The sequence below is a fragment of the Periplaneta americana genome, chromosome 1 (genome assembly GCF_040183065.1).
Source record: "Periplaneta americana isolate PAMFEO1 chromosome 1, P.americana_PAMFEO1_priV1, whole genome shotgun sequence".
Classification (NCBI taxonomy): domain Eukaryota; kingdom Metazoa; phylum Arthropoda; class Insecta; order Blattodea; family Blattidae; genus Periplaneta; species Periplaneta americana.
In genome coordinates, this window is record NC_091117.1 from 163211267 (window position 1) to 163226239 (window position 14973).

Here is a 14973-nt window from a genome sequence, read left to right on the forward strand (position 1 = left end):
AATGACTTGCCTCCATATGATTAATGAATGGTTGCTTCCTGAATTCTAGAGGAAAGACATATCTGACATTGTGGGGCTTCAACAAGATTGTGCAGCAGCTCATTTTGCCATGAGTGTGAAAATGCATTTTATCAAGCTTTTCAGAGATAAGTGGATTTATCGGGGATCCGAGAACTTTCCTTCACTTTTCACATGATCATCACGAAACCCAAATTTCACGTCAGACAGTTCTCTTTGACGAATCATAAAGCAGAATGTTTACAAAAGGTGCTACATATCAAATGTCGAGTTGAAGAATGCTGTAAGCAATGTTTTCACGATTGTCACACCACAAATCCTATGGAAAATGAGCAACTATACCTGAACACGCATCTGTCTGTACTGAGACCATGAAGGAGTACATGCAGATGTTTTGAATTCGTAATAAGCAAGTCAAATAATTTTAAATCTATAAAGATGACAGAGGTATACACACTTTTCATGCACTCGGGTATATGATTGTATTGTTACTCTGGTCAATTAGACAGCTGCTTTGTTAAAATTATGAGACTTCTCCATCAAATTAGTAAGTGCTTGTTTTATTTTATTATTCCTATGAAGTGCTCTTTGGTCTTGACTTTTTGATTTGAAATTAGAATTCTGTGCAGAAAGTGTCTATTCCAGCATTGTTCTGAAGTTTGAATTTAATGTTACTTGTATAGATTTTTCATGTTTCCTTCACTCTGCAGATATTGTAGAGCTCATTGGTATCAACAGAGTTACTTCATTTTGCTCCTAAGGGTCATTTAAAGATGTTACTACTTCGATTTTTTGTAGGTTAAGAGGTAAGGTGTGTCTTGTAATTACTTCTCTTCTTTTCTACTTTGATACATTCGTCTACATGCCATTGTAATTGCCAAATCTGGGTTTGTTGAACTATCTTAAACTTGATTTGTTAGATAAGTTGTATTGAATAAGACCAAGTAGTTTATTATTATTTATCATCATCTCTCTTGCTTCCTAATAGAGTGCTTCATTGTTATTATTTTTTCATTTTTTGTGCATGTGGTGCAATTTGTTTCCGTTGTTAACTTTAACGTGTTGAGGTTCTCACCAAAGCAATTTTATCCAGTAAATAGAAAGTTGCAATTGCTTGTATTAGAGATTTTTTTTTAAATGTGTTTTTCCTAATTTTTTCTTATATATATTTTTTTTTCAATTCCATAGTTTTTTGGAGTGAATCTTCATTAATTTAAATTTTGTTTATTTTTTTACTTTAAAAGGAGGCTTTTCTTTAAGCCCCTTTTGATAATAAGCCCATGTGGGATGGCACCCACTAGAAAACGATTTCTTTATTTCAAGATTTAGTCCTTTTGTTAATTTTCTTTTTTCCTCAAGATTTTCTGATGTTTGTTGTTTAATGTACTCTTTAGCACTGCCTTAAAATATAATAGAGTTACTATTTTCTTTTTGATTTGTTGTCTGTATAAAATATTAAGGAAGGTACTTTTTATTGCGATTAGCTCTCCAAAATTATTTGCATATTTACCTAACCTGTGTGTGCTGTGAAAATTCTGTGTTAAGTATTCCAAAGCCTGCCTCCTTATTTTTAATATATGAACCATTAATATAATATATATTATCTTGTAGCGTGCTTCTGTTTTATATCTTCTTTCAATTGTTCTGTATTGTTGGTGTTAATAAATTCTTCTGTTAATTTTCTGAGATGTTGTGACGTACGTGCCTCCTCCTCCCACTCTTTAAGTTAATAACAATAGATCGCATTTTTTGTTTGAAACTGATTCATGAAAAGCGGATGGATTTTAATTTTTCCTATACAGTTTGTGCTTATTCACTTAGAAAAAACTTGTAATAGTGTTCCATTAATATAATTAGAAGTTTTAGACAATATTAATGTTAATAAAATTATAACAAGAGCTATAAAATAATTGTATAGAAATTTAATGTCGACAGTTAAAATAGGAGGAAAACTGTTAAGTGGATTGCAAGTAAAGAATAGTTTACGACAAAGATGCTGTTTATCACCTACACATTTTATATAATAATAATTGAATCTTTCTCAACTTGGTGAGGTTGCCAAAGACAAAAAATGTTAAACAGTAACATTTAAAATGACATTAAAAATGTCTTACAAGAAATTTGTTTACAAGGAACTAAAATTTGCAGTAGATAATATTTCACATAATGAAAATTTATAAAAATTAGATAAAAAAGTAGACTGAGAAAATTCAACTGTAATTTTAATTTAAATACAAATGTCGCCGTAAAATCTGCACAGAACTCTTCAGAGCTATAATAGAAATTTCCTTAATTGTTGTTGTTGGGACTCCAAATTTATGACAGAATGACACAAATTGTTTTGTTATGGTCCCTCTAGTGTCCACCATTAATTCAATTTCTATATCCCTGAGTTTATATGATGTTTTGTAATAAGGGATAGTGGTTTCATAAATTCTCCTTTTGTCTAGATTAACCTCCTCAGGTTGATTCTGATGCGTCTCGAGTCTGATGGTCGGATCCACAATATAACCTTTTGTCTCTCCAGGTTTAAATGTTATAATATCACTATGCCAATATGTTCAGCCAGCTTTGTAAACTTGGGAAAAGAAATGTTACATGAGGGTAAAGATGAAAGGCAATATAACATACAAGTCACAATTCGCAGATGATCAGAAACTACTGGCTGAAGACTAGAATGTATTATGACAAGAAAACTGATGGAGGAATATGAAAAATGGGGATTACAAATAAATGTAATAAAAGTCAGTATATAATAATTGGTGAGAGTGGTGGTTAAAAACTATTATTAGAATGTGCCAAAGAGAGTATTGACCTTTGTAATAACGTTAAATATGTAGGAATTTAAATTATAAAGGAAGGAAACAGTGATTATGAAATAACAAAGAGAATAATTGAGTCGATCTCTGAACGGAATTTTGTGAAATAAATATTTAATGAAACTAAAATCCATATTTATAAATCAATAATGAGAAGAAGAACTTACAGTGCAGATCATGGAATATGAATGCAAAATTAAAATCATAATTGCAGTCAACAGAAATCGATTTTTTCTATATATATTTGTTCTCATGTTCTGTGTTCTCCTGAATCCTTGAAATTCACATACATAAGCCAGCAGTTTTTTCTCAACACAGTAATTCTATAATCGTTATGTTCTACTTGTACTGTATATATTGAGGAGAGTACAAGAATTGCGGCAGTCAATACTGACTTCATGATAACCGTATAGTTTGCTGTGATATGTCTCCCCTGCCCCTCCTTTGACTCTACACACATACACGCACACACACATACACACACCAACCGTCTCAAATTCATTCTTCTTTTGTGCTGTTTCCTTGTTTATTTTTTCGTAAAAATCATAAATACTAGGTACTTCATTCTGAACCTTTTCTCTTTGATAATTCAGATGAAATTGATATTGTATTTCTTGTACTTTGATTGTGCCAAATTATCGTAGCAAGTTTGTATCAAATTATGTACTGGTAATCTGTAAATCTACTAACAAATGTTTTTCTTCACAGCACCAAACATCTTTTGTAGAGACTTCTTTTTCTGTAGTTACTTGATTTCAGAATATTTATAAAATAAATACTGTACAGTTAATTACAGGATGTAAGAAGAAATTACTGTAATTTTAACTAACATTTTGTACTATTGTTTAATGGTGTTAGTAGTGATATTAGATACAATAAATAGATATAATGTGATTTGCATAGTGGTGTGAAGATTTAATAAATGAGATTATTCAAATAAAATTGAGCTTGAACATTTGTATAATTACACTTTTTTTTTTAAATTATCTTATTCTTGGGTAACTTAAGTCTGTTTGGTAATCTTTAGAATTTTCTGAATTTTGTAATGACAATTGGGAGATCCTTACTAAATTAGAAAAATGTGGTTACCATTTATTCTACCATTCCATAAAAATATTCAAAATACCAAAAATAATATAGAAATAAAGCATATACGAACATATTTCTTAGATGTCATTTCTCCCCGGAAACAGAATACACCAAAGTATGTGATAATATAAAAATAAAGTGGAGAAAATATTTCTGGGATTATTTATGTTGTAGATTAAATAAGGGAATAGGATCTGTCTCTTCACGTAATTATGTTTAAAGAGGTGAATTTCACAGTCCTAAACAATTAATTAATTTCATCTCAAAAGATACATTGTGGTGAAATAATACTTCAGGCCAATAAAAATGATTATTATCAGTTATTCGTCTGAGGACTCCAACGCAATGTAAATTGTGGATTTCTTTAGATAACAGTTGTTATAGAAGAAACAAGTAGAGTTCTGAGTAGAACTTATAGCCTACTCTACTTCAAAATACTGATAAAAATAACGCCTCTAGTTGTCATAAATAGGGATGCATATGATTCTCTCCTAGATTTAATAATTTTCTTAATAAAATTAAATAAAAACACTGTCTCGAATTGCCATTATAGTAGGTATTATTTTTTGTCTTAAAATGTTCATCAGTAGCAATTGTTTATAAAGCTGAGTTCTACCATTATTAAAAAAAAAGATTAGGATGGCTCTTGAGTACCTAGTATAAAAATATACATACAGTACTTTTCTTTCACACTGTGGTCAGCACACAGTGGCATATATATATCAAATAACTTCACAGTTTTATACAGTCTCTCAATCTCTGTCACTCTTCATTTTGCATACGTAACTCTTGTGGAAAAAAATGTGGTGATTATTATTGTCATCATTATCATCATCAACATCATTATTATCATTTAAAGTTTTTATATCCTAAAATATAATTATTCGAGTAATTTGCTTGAAATTAGATATTCATAGACTGCCCTTCTATTATTTTTCATTTTTCAGTAGATTTGTATATATAAAGTTATATAATTTTATGATTCTTCACCGTCCAAAATTATTAATACATTCAGTTCATTTACCGTTATTTTCATCACTTCAAAAGCTCGAATTTAAAATATGTAATTGAGATGCCCAGATGTGGTATGTTATCTCTAATAAGTTTTAGAATAATTGAAACATGAATACAGAAGGTTGTATGAGAGCACATACGAGATGTGTCCAGATAGTAAGTTTCTCTAGGGCCGTTTAGTGAAAGAAAACGATTTCATGGAAAGATTTATTTGAATATATACAGAAATTGTTGAACTCTTTTTCAACATATTCCCCATCAGAATTGTGACATTTGTCTGTCACCTGGGAAATTGCGATAAGCCCTTCAGAACAAGCAGCGCCGGTGTTGTCTTGCTACACAGTAATGCTCGGCCACATACAGCTCGGCGCACAACAGAGCTTCTGCAGGTGTTTCACATAGGCGGAGAGAGAACCATTTCCTTGGGGGGGGAGGGCAAAGCAAAACCATAGAATCCCCATATAAGGGGATTATGGGGTACATCATTTACCTTATCCTTGGTAATCAGAATACGATCATTTAATAAAGGTATTTTCGGGAGCATGTAGGAGGTCAAGATGTTGTAAAATTTATGAAAGCTCAAAGACTGAGATGGCTGGGACATGTAAACAGGATGCCTGAAACACGCACTTCTATTAAAATGTTAAAGGGTAGACCAAAGTTAAGGTGGATGGATGGGGTATCCAAAGATCTTGAAATTATGGGAGTGAGAGGATGGACTAACATGGTGAAGGACAGAGTAAGATGGAATGCTGTTGTTAAGGAGGCCAAAACCCACCCCAGGTTGTAGCGCTAACTGATGATGATTTTCGGGGGCATGTTTCTTACATTGTTACATCCATATCCATTATGTTTCGGACCGAGTTGTATAGGGCTTCAACTGTAGATCTACTACATATTATAATAGGGCATAATTTAAAACAATCTCTCTCTTTTTCTCTCTCGTACAGAAACACATATACATCAATAAAACTACGTAACAATGTTAACAGACACTTTTTTTATATAAAGCTTTCCTGAAGATATCATATGAAATGTAAACTCTAATTAGCCTATTTTATTTAATCTCGTCTTTAAGTTTACACATTATACCGGGATCACTTTTATTTTTTTCTGCATTGTGCAATGTGTTATTCATATTTCTTCTGAATTTAGTATTTTCTAATGTTAATAAAAAAGAAAGAGTTCAGACAAGTTTGGGGGGGAGGCAGTGCTCCCCCATGCCCTCCCATAACTCCGCCTATGGTTTTTCAGCATCCATCCTACAGCCTGGATCTTGCTCCTAGCAATCACTATATTTTCTTACAATTCAAGAAATTCCTGTCTGGTCAGCAATTTCACAGTGACAGATAGGTGCAGACCGCTGTTACACACTGGTTTTGATCCCAGGCAGCAGACTTATACGACACAGGAATACAAAAGTTAATCCCACAGTATGACAAATGTCTCAATTTCGATGGGGAATATGGTGAAAAATAACTCAACAATCGCTATATCTGTTCCAATAAATATTTCCATATAAATGTATTTCTTTCTGTAAATGGCCCCAGGGAAACTTGCTTTCTGGACGCGCCTAGTACGTGCAGACAGACATCTTGGCTATTATTGGAAGGAAAGTAGATAGCATATACTTGTTGACTTATAAAATGAAACATTTGTTGAATTTAATCGCAATGTATTGCGAACTTGACTACAGGAAGCTAGTTGGCAAACAAGATGTAAACTGTAATTAATAGATACGTGAATAGCATATTGTCCATTTCATATTAGCTGCATTAGTATTTTAGTATGAGTAGTTTTACATGTGAGCTAATTTTTATAAGTAAAGTCTGAGCAGTAACTTAAATAAAAAATGAAATTCTTCTACTGAAATGAATGTATTTGTGTGCTTGTTTGTTTGTTTGTTGTGTATTGATGTGTGGTTTTGTTGTTAACAGCAGCTTCTTTCGTTATTGAACTTTGAAAATTGCTACCATGGCAATAATATTGTATGAAAACAGTCAATTAGGAGCAGTGACTCTGTAATCAACAATATAATAATAATAACAGCTGGCCTAAGACCTTATGCATATCTGTGCCATTAATAAGCACTGTACCTTAGAACTCTTTCAAGTTACAGGGTATAATGCTGTAATAATAGTGTGTGTTGTAATGATAGGTTTATACGTTGGTGGGCTCAGTTAACACTGCTAACTGAGCTTCCTATAGTAGTGAGCTGTATGATCATTGGCAAAAAATTGGTATGATCATTGCTAAAAGTTTCCAGCCAGAATGATGATTGATTTCAAATTGTCTAACAAATTTATTAAGTCCAGAGTGTTACGGATTCTGTTCCTTTGAAGATTAGAGAGGTACTGGGGTATGTGTGCATTGTACAACCCCATTTGATTATACCATTTAACATATGACTCATTCATACATTCACATTATTTTAGGTAATTGATTAACTAGCGGACTTACTCGTGTTAATTATGCAAGTTTGTGCGGCTTACAGCTGTTTCGGTGCTTCATCACACCATCCTCAGAGCCTACTAGATCTCGGCGTCATCTCGAACTTCTCTGCCTGTTATGTGGGTGCGTTTGATTGTTGAAAGGTGTTGAAAAGTGGAGACAAATAGTGTGTGTGTACTGAAATTGATCTGTGTGTTGAGAATTTGATCAGGGTGTGTTTTAGTGTGTTTGTATATTTCGTATTGTTCTAGTGTGTTGAGTTTTTGGTTCTTGGGTTGTATGTGTAGGATTTCCATGTCCGCATTTATGTTATTGTATGTATGGTTAGCATTGGTTATGTGATCGGCATATGTAGATGTATTGTGTCCTCTGGTTATTGCTTGAATGTGTTCTTTGTAGCGTGTTTGGAATGATCTGCCTGTCTGTCCAATGTAGAACTTGTAGCAACTATTACATGTGAGTTTGTATACACATGTGTGGTCATATTTATTTGTTTGTATTTTTTGTGTGTTGAGATGTCTTTGTAGTGTGTTTTCTGTTCTGTATGATATGTTATATTTTTTGAATGAAGATGCGATCTTATGTGTGCTTTTGTTTTCATATGTTAGTGTGATGTATTTCGTGTGTTCTTGTGTTTGTGTTGTGTTTTTTGCGTGTTTTTGTGTTTGTTAAGTTTTTGTTTTGTCTTTCTTATGATGTTGTCTATTATGTTTGGATTGTAACCATTTTCTTGTGCTGTGTATTTGATTGTGTTCACTTCTTCATTGTAGTGTTGTTGGCTCATGGGTATGTTGAGTAATCTGTGTACCATTGTCCTGAATGCAGCATGTTTGTATTGTATGGGGTGGTTAGATGTGTTGTGTATGTGTGTGGTGGTGGTGGTTGGTTTTCTGTGTATTTTTAAGTGTGTTTGTTGTCGTGATGAAGCACCGAAACAGCTGTAAGCCACACAAACTTACATAATTAACACGAGTAAGTCTGCTAGTTAATCAATTACTTATATTCAAGTGTTAAAAGTAGTGTACGTAAGATTGAAAATGCATTATCAAGACAACATTATTTTAGTCTGGTGAATGAAAGAATAGCAAAGAAAAAAATATGGTTTTAGTAATATGGTTTCAAACTTATTTTAGATTTATTTGAATTACAATTTTCTATCTAGAGGAAGACGAGAAGGCCTAAAAACCCTGTAAAATACAGAGTAAATAAGTAAGTGTATTGTAGCAGTAAAAACAAGACTAAAACACTGTAACACTTTTCCTGAAAGTAATTTTTCTCAAGAAGTTTACAAAAATTACAGTGTACATAATAAGCATTCGAAGTGATTTCCCTGATCTCATAGACAGAGACGTGCCCATAGTCATAATGATTTTGTAATATCACCTGTTCAACTCTTAAAACTTTTACAGCTATGTTAAGTTCGTCACTGCACTTCTGCTTTGTCTGGAATGCTAGCAACTGCATATAACACCACAATTAGAAGTCCAGTAGGTTCATGTCTGATGATCTGGCTGACCAACTAATTGGTCCTCCACGACATATCCACTTCACTGCGATATAACTGAAATAAAGCACTTTCAGAAAAAAGTGTTATAGAGCGTTTTAGTCTTGTTTTTATTATTACATTACACCCATCTGATATTTACACTTACTTATGAATCTCTCTGTACCATCCTTCTCACTGAATTGTTTAATTTATGCACTTAGGAAATTACTTTGTAAAAAAAGAAGCCTTTCTCCTAAAATAATTTTGATATGACCTCGCATTTAGGTTTATAATCAATCTGTGTGCTACAAATATGTATTTTGTAACATAGTTTGATAGCATAGTCTTTGTTTGATTTTGTATGTAGAACAACACTGCTACTAAACACGATCTGCAAACATTTAAGTTAGTTTTCTAATTTGGATATACTGGATTGATATAAGATATAAAATTTTACTAGTTAGCCAGTGTTATAAGGAAAGTACCTATGTGAGTGCTTAACTCCAAAACTGCCCATATAATCAAACAGTAACAATAATAAAATATTGAATTTGTATTCCTTTGAGGAACAACATGTGTACAGATAATTTTCGATATGTATGCATACAAAGATGTTGTAAACTATGTTCATTTTGGGTGCTGAACAATAAGAGCAATTATCTTGTGGGACAGAGGTCTGATTTAGTCAGTATTTATATTCATATTAAGCTACATGTTATATGATATTGGAAAGAAACATTTGTCTTGAATTTTTATTGTTTTCACTACGTTGTTCACATTAATGTTTGATCATATATTGTGTAAGTACACTTCATGAAGTATTGTTACGTGAATGTATTGTTCCTCCAAAACATAAAACTTGAACTTAAGATATTTTTAGAGAAATCCTTATTAGGATGTTTGTATCTGATATTAATTTGAAGTTAAAATTGTACTTTTATTTGTTGCAGTGCTTGTCTTACACCATTGAATGTTTTTATAAATTAATACTTATATAAACAAAAGCAAAGCTTATTACCAGATGTGTTGAATATAACCTAAACTTCTTTTTTCTATCCCAGTTAACCTGTTTATGGAATTGGCAGCTCATTTCCTAAGAAGTAGGTGAAGTGTACCAATTCTCCACCCTTCAAAATGCTAATAAACTAAATTTGTCTGAAATATTGCTGTGAATAAATCGTTTTTTCATTACATTGTACAATATTTCCTTTGAACTGAAATAAATTAAATACCACTTCACTGACTTCCATAATGACCACTGCTATCCAAACTCTCATACACAGTGCACATGCGATTTATTTATATCAACCATTATTAGGCCACAATGTTGACCAACGCAATTATGTGCACGTAATACAATTTCAATGAAATGGGTTGGAAAATAATGACATTTCAACTTTTGGGAATTAGTAATATGTCACTCATAGATGACGACCAGGATATATATATATATATATATATATATCATGCATGCACAGTCTAGTATAAATAATGTGGCTGGGTGGAAAAGGATGCAGGAACATAAAATCATATTCACAGAATTTAAAGGCTTATGTTGATTATGGCATATTAACGGTAGAAACTGGACAAGCTATCCAGTTGATTAGGGAAACCATAGAACCAACAAAGTAACCTTACATCACCAATAGGCCTATACCTAACATTAAGTAATAGTATATTACATAGGTACTGAGAACTGTAAGTGACTTATCTGGTCGAGAATGCAGTTTGAGAAACTGAGGCCTGGGGCCCTAGTTTCCAAGCATTCTTGATCAGATAAGTCACTTACAGTTTGCAGTTAGTGAATAACTTTTCACAGTACTTGAAAACATGTAAAAAGTAATAATAAATCAAAATTGCATTTCTAAATTTTGCAATAGATTCATTAATTTTATTCAAGTACTGGTAACACATGACTTGGTTGCTATGTTACTTATTTATGTATCGGAATTTAATGTTTGAATGTTTGATAGTTATAAAGCAGTAAAATTTGACTAAAATATTGTGAAATTGAGTAAGGTAATATTGAAGAAGCTGCGGGGCTAGCATGTGCATCACTTTTACCAGAGAATCAAAGGAAAAATATGAAGCAGCTTACAATGTTTTTCGAAAGTGGTAAAGTGGTGTTTAGATATTCATACCAGTGAGACTGTGTTATTGGCATATTTTCTTGAGAAATCTAAAAAGAAATATCTCCAGCAAGCTTATGGTGCAATTAGTCAATGTTACGATCAACTATCTCTTTAAATTGAATCAGTTTTTCATGTTAATAACATGTAAAATTGCACATTTCCCAATACAATCAATCAATGCATACGCAATAATATAATAATAATTCAATCTTCCTCAACTTGGTGAGGTTGCCAAACACAAAGAATGTTAAACAGTAACATTAAAAATGTCTTACAAGAAATTTGTTTTCAAGAAACTAAAATTTGCAGTAGATAATATTTCACATAACGAAAATTTATAAAAATACAGATAAAAAAATAGACTGAGAAAATTCAACTGTATTTTCAAACCTGTACTCGAAGTATTTCAGATCTGTTCAACAATTGTTGCCATGGCAATTTAGAAATGAATTATTGTAAATTTTACTTTCACTGACAAACATAATACCGGTATATTAACTTACAATTCAAGTATTACAAAAAGTTATATATTTAATAACTAAAAATAGTTAACCAAGGCACAAGAAATATGCTAACAGTACTTTTTTATATTCATAAGATATATGCCATGAAGGTGCTTAAGAATAATAGAGGTAGAGCTCGGTGCTTTCATGACCTCTGCATTAGAATGAGGTGATGTGTTTGACACCATGTTCTGACTGCCTTTTCCCATAAGGAAAGACATACTCAGTTTGATTGAATCTCGGGGCTGCTCTGGAAGTTCTGGCAATGAGAAGAACCCCGCCACCACTTGGGATTGAACCTGGACTTCCCAGTCCATAACCAGTGACTCTACAAACTGAGCCACCTGGCCTTCGTGCATGTTAACAACAAAAAAATCTATTTACTTTAGTTGAAAATAAATATTTTAGTTGTTTTGAAGTAGGTACCAAATGAAGATGTAACTATTTAAAAATATTAGAACTAAATTCTAACGATATACCGGTAGTTAATGTTTTTTCCTCCAAAAAAAGGGGGGGGGGAGGATTATTACGATTCATATCAAGCTGTGTACCGGTATATACCCTGATTAGTGCAAAATAAACATTCTGAATAGAATTTAAAAGTAACTGAATGTTTCCAAATGTGCGCCATTACAAAAAAAAATTAGGCAGAAATGAAAATTTGCAATCGCTACCCTGTGAATTTTTTTGTGTGATTTGGTGGAACAATTTTATGATAAGAGAATTATGTTCATGAACATACCCGGTAAAATTTTAAATCACATTTTAGACATGCTTACTTGAAAAATCAAACATGTGTACTTAGAAGGCGTAAATCCATTACCCAAGATGCAACACGAGAACACTTCGAGACGGAAAGTCTCGCCATTTTGCCTGTAGGTGCAGTGGTTCTGTTTTGTGTTGGAAGTTTTGTGTAGTTTGCCTTGATTTTATTAAAAAATGCTGTCTTTATGTACGTGAACAATATGGATAGGTAACATGATGAATTCCGAGGCGCGATGTATCGCTCAAATGTGCGTCATAATGGCGTAACATTAAATTGAAGTGTATAGTGTTGTTGAATGTTGCTCAGTTCCGTCTGCTGTCACCAGCTGCTTGGTGCTACAAAAAGAATCATCTTCCTGGATAAATCGCCATCCACTTCTACGCTTATAGTGTAAATATCCTCTGTTTGATAACCATGAGTTCCAGAAACATACCAACAGACAAGGTAAGGAAATGAAACAGCAGCCGCACCCATTATAAGACTAATTATTTTTGTCTGGTTGTCATTTGACATGTACTTGTATTGTGGGACTTTCTTCAGAATTGAATGACACACTTTTAAATATTGTAACCTATAGTCTACTGTGTTTCATTGTAATATGGGAATTTGTGGAAAATGGGATTATACGCAAGCGTGTTGTATTACAAATACTATAATGTTTAATTTGTATTGTTATGAATTTTTAAAAACATAATTGATGTTTACACAATTATATGGAAATAAACTTTTAAATATACCGCTTATTTAACTTCCAAAAGTAAGCAAAATTTGAAATATGAGTCATCGTTGTGTTAAAACGTCAAAAGTGGTCCAATTGTTTTTATATAGTCCAGGAAACCTTAAAATGAATACATTTTCGTGAAAACAAACTTGTGCGTTTGATTTTGTAAACATTGCTTTTGACGATTTTTTAATCGTCTTTATTCCCAAATATGCTTATGTAATGTTTCTAATATGATAAACTACATTGCATTCAGACTTGCTTTTGTATTTATGTTATTGTGAAATCAGGGTTGATTTTAACAAACTATCACCAAATCCTGAACTCGTATTCATTTATCATGAGCCTAATGGGGGAAATTGTGCAGAAAGGTTAAGTTTCAATTAAACCAAACTGTAGACTTAATGACTGCTACGTCTTTTAAATAAGTACATAAAAAAGATGTTCCCTGAACCAAAAATAAATAATTCAATAAAACAATAAGTATATTTATATACTTAGGCCTACGCGGTATTCTAAGTCGTTCCTTTAATATTTTCAATAAATATTAAATCATGTTGTGTTGTTATAGATCATAATATACTCAGTATATACGATTGCAATTACAGAAAATCGTATGTGCCATTCTACATTTGATACCAGTGACAGGTGTGCCGAGTCGTAGCTGTCAGATGACGTATTCTCACAGAGAGCGCGGTTCATATGAATTTATAATCGTTGCACTAAGTGCTTCATTATTTGGCCTACAGCTGTAATCTGTTGGGTAGCCTTTGTAGAATCGTTAAGTATCTAAATTTGCATGAGAATATTGTGACTTATGTAAACTGTTGGTGACATGAAGTGGATATACAGCTATTGGTTATTGGTAGGCCTAATTAAGGGACATGTTAAGCAGTTTGCATTACCGTTACAAGACATATAGCCTACTCCTTCGTGGTTCTTAAGTATGTATAATATAGGTATAAAGAAATTTAGAGAGGATTAGGAATGTTATCGTCTCTCAAATGTGATATTGTTGAATGATTGAAAAACGTTAATATATTGAACAACAAAATAGTCTACAGTACCGGTATTTATTCATCATAATCACCCTACGAGAAAGTGCCCGGCCTTGTTATCAAGCGTTATATTAACATGTCCTATGTCACACGGTAAAGGCTGCATAACTAATTAGCAACTTAAACTAAAATTACTAACTTAGATAAAGGAAGGGAAAATAATTAGTGCACGTATTAGTAGCGAAGTATGATTGATACATGTACCAGTATGTTAACTTTTAAATGATAGGTAATTTCGTAATAGGCCTAATACCGTAACTTTGACTAAATATAAAATATCTAAGTTACATTAGGCGTATATTAAATTTTATTATAGCTTATTTTAATTAAATTAATTTTTTTATTAATACATTAAGTACTTTAATGTCAATGCCGTTATTTCCAAGATAATTATTACTAAATTTTAGAGAAGTTGGGCTAATTTGCTAGCTTGCTGTCAGTAGCAGATTTAATAAAAACATCGACTTTCTCTTTTCCAGTGTCACTGCCCTGCCCCCTTGCATCGTGTGGGTTTTGAATTTTATTAATTTGATTTGGGTCTTAAAATCATTTCTAATACCGGTATAGGCTATGTCTCCGTTATTTTTCTCCCTACGTTGTCCTAGAATTGTGATGATAATAGTATTATCATGTGCTTATTAGTGATTACGCTTAAATATGAGCCCTTCCCTAGTAGCCTATGTTAAGTTATGTAAGAAAAACCAGCCTTTATACTGTATTTCTTGTTCATATTGGTATTTCTTTGGAATAAATATTGTAACTTATAAAAAGAGTCGTGCCACCGGCGTAGCTCAGTCGGCTGAGATGCTTGCCTGCCGATCCGGAGTTGCTCTCGGGCGCGAGTTCGATTTCCGCTTAGACTGATTACCTGATTGGGTTTTTTCCGAGGTTTTCTTCCCATAAGGCAAATGTCAGG

The 14973-nt window shown here is 32.5% G+C and overlaps 1 protein-coding gene across 1 annotated transcript in view; it reads left to right on the plus strand.

Annotated features, from left to right (window-relative positions):
• The first annotated feature begins 12370 nt into the window (after nt 1-12370).
• The window catches only part of UBL3 (ubiquitin like 3), a 155099-nt gene continuing 152496 nt past the window's right edge, over nt 12371-14973 (plus strand). Inside the window, exon 1 of the mRNA XM_069830538.1 lies at nt 12371-12722. Within this exon, the coding sequence (XP_069686639.1) occupies nt 12693-12722 (30 nt within the window). The 5' untranslated portion in view covers nt 12371-12692. The remainder of the gene's footprint in view (nt 12723-14973) is intronic.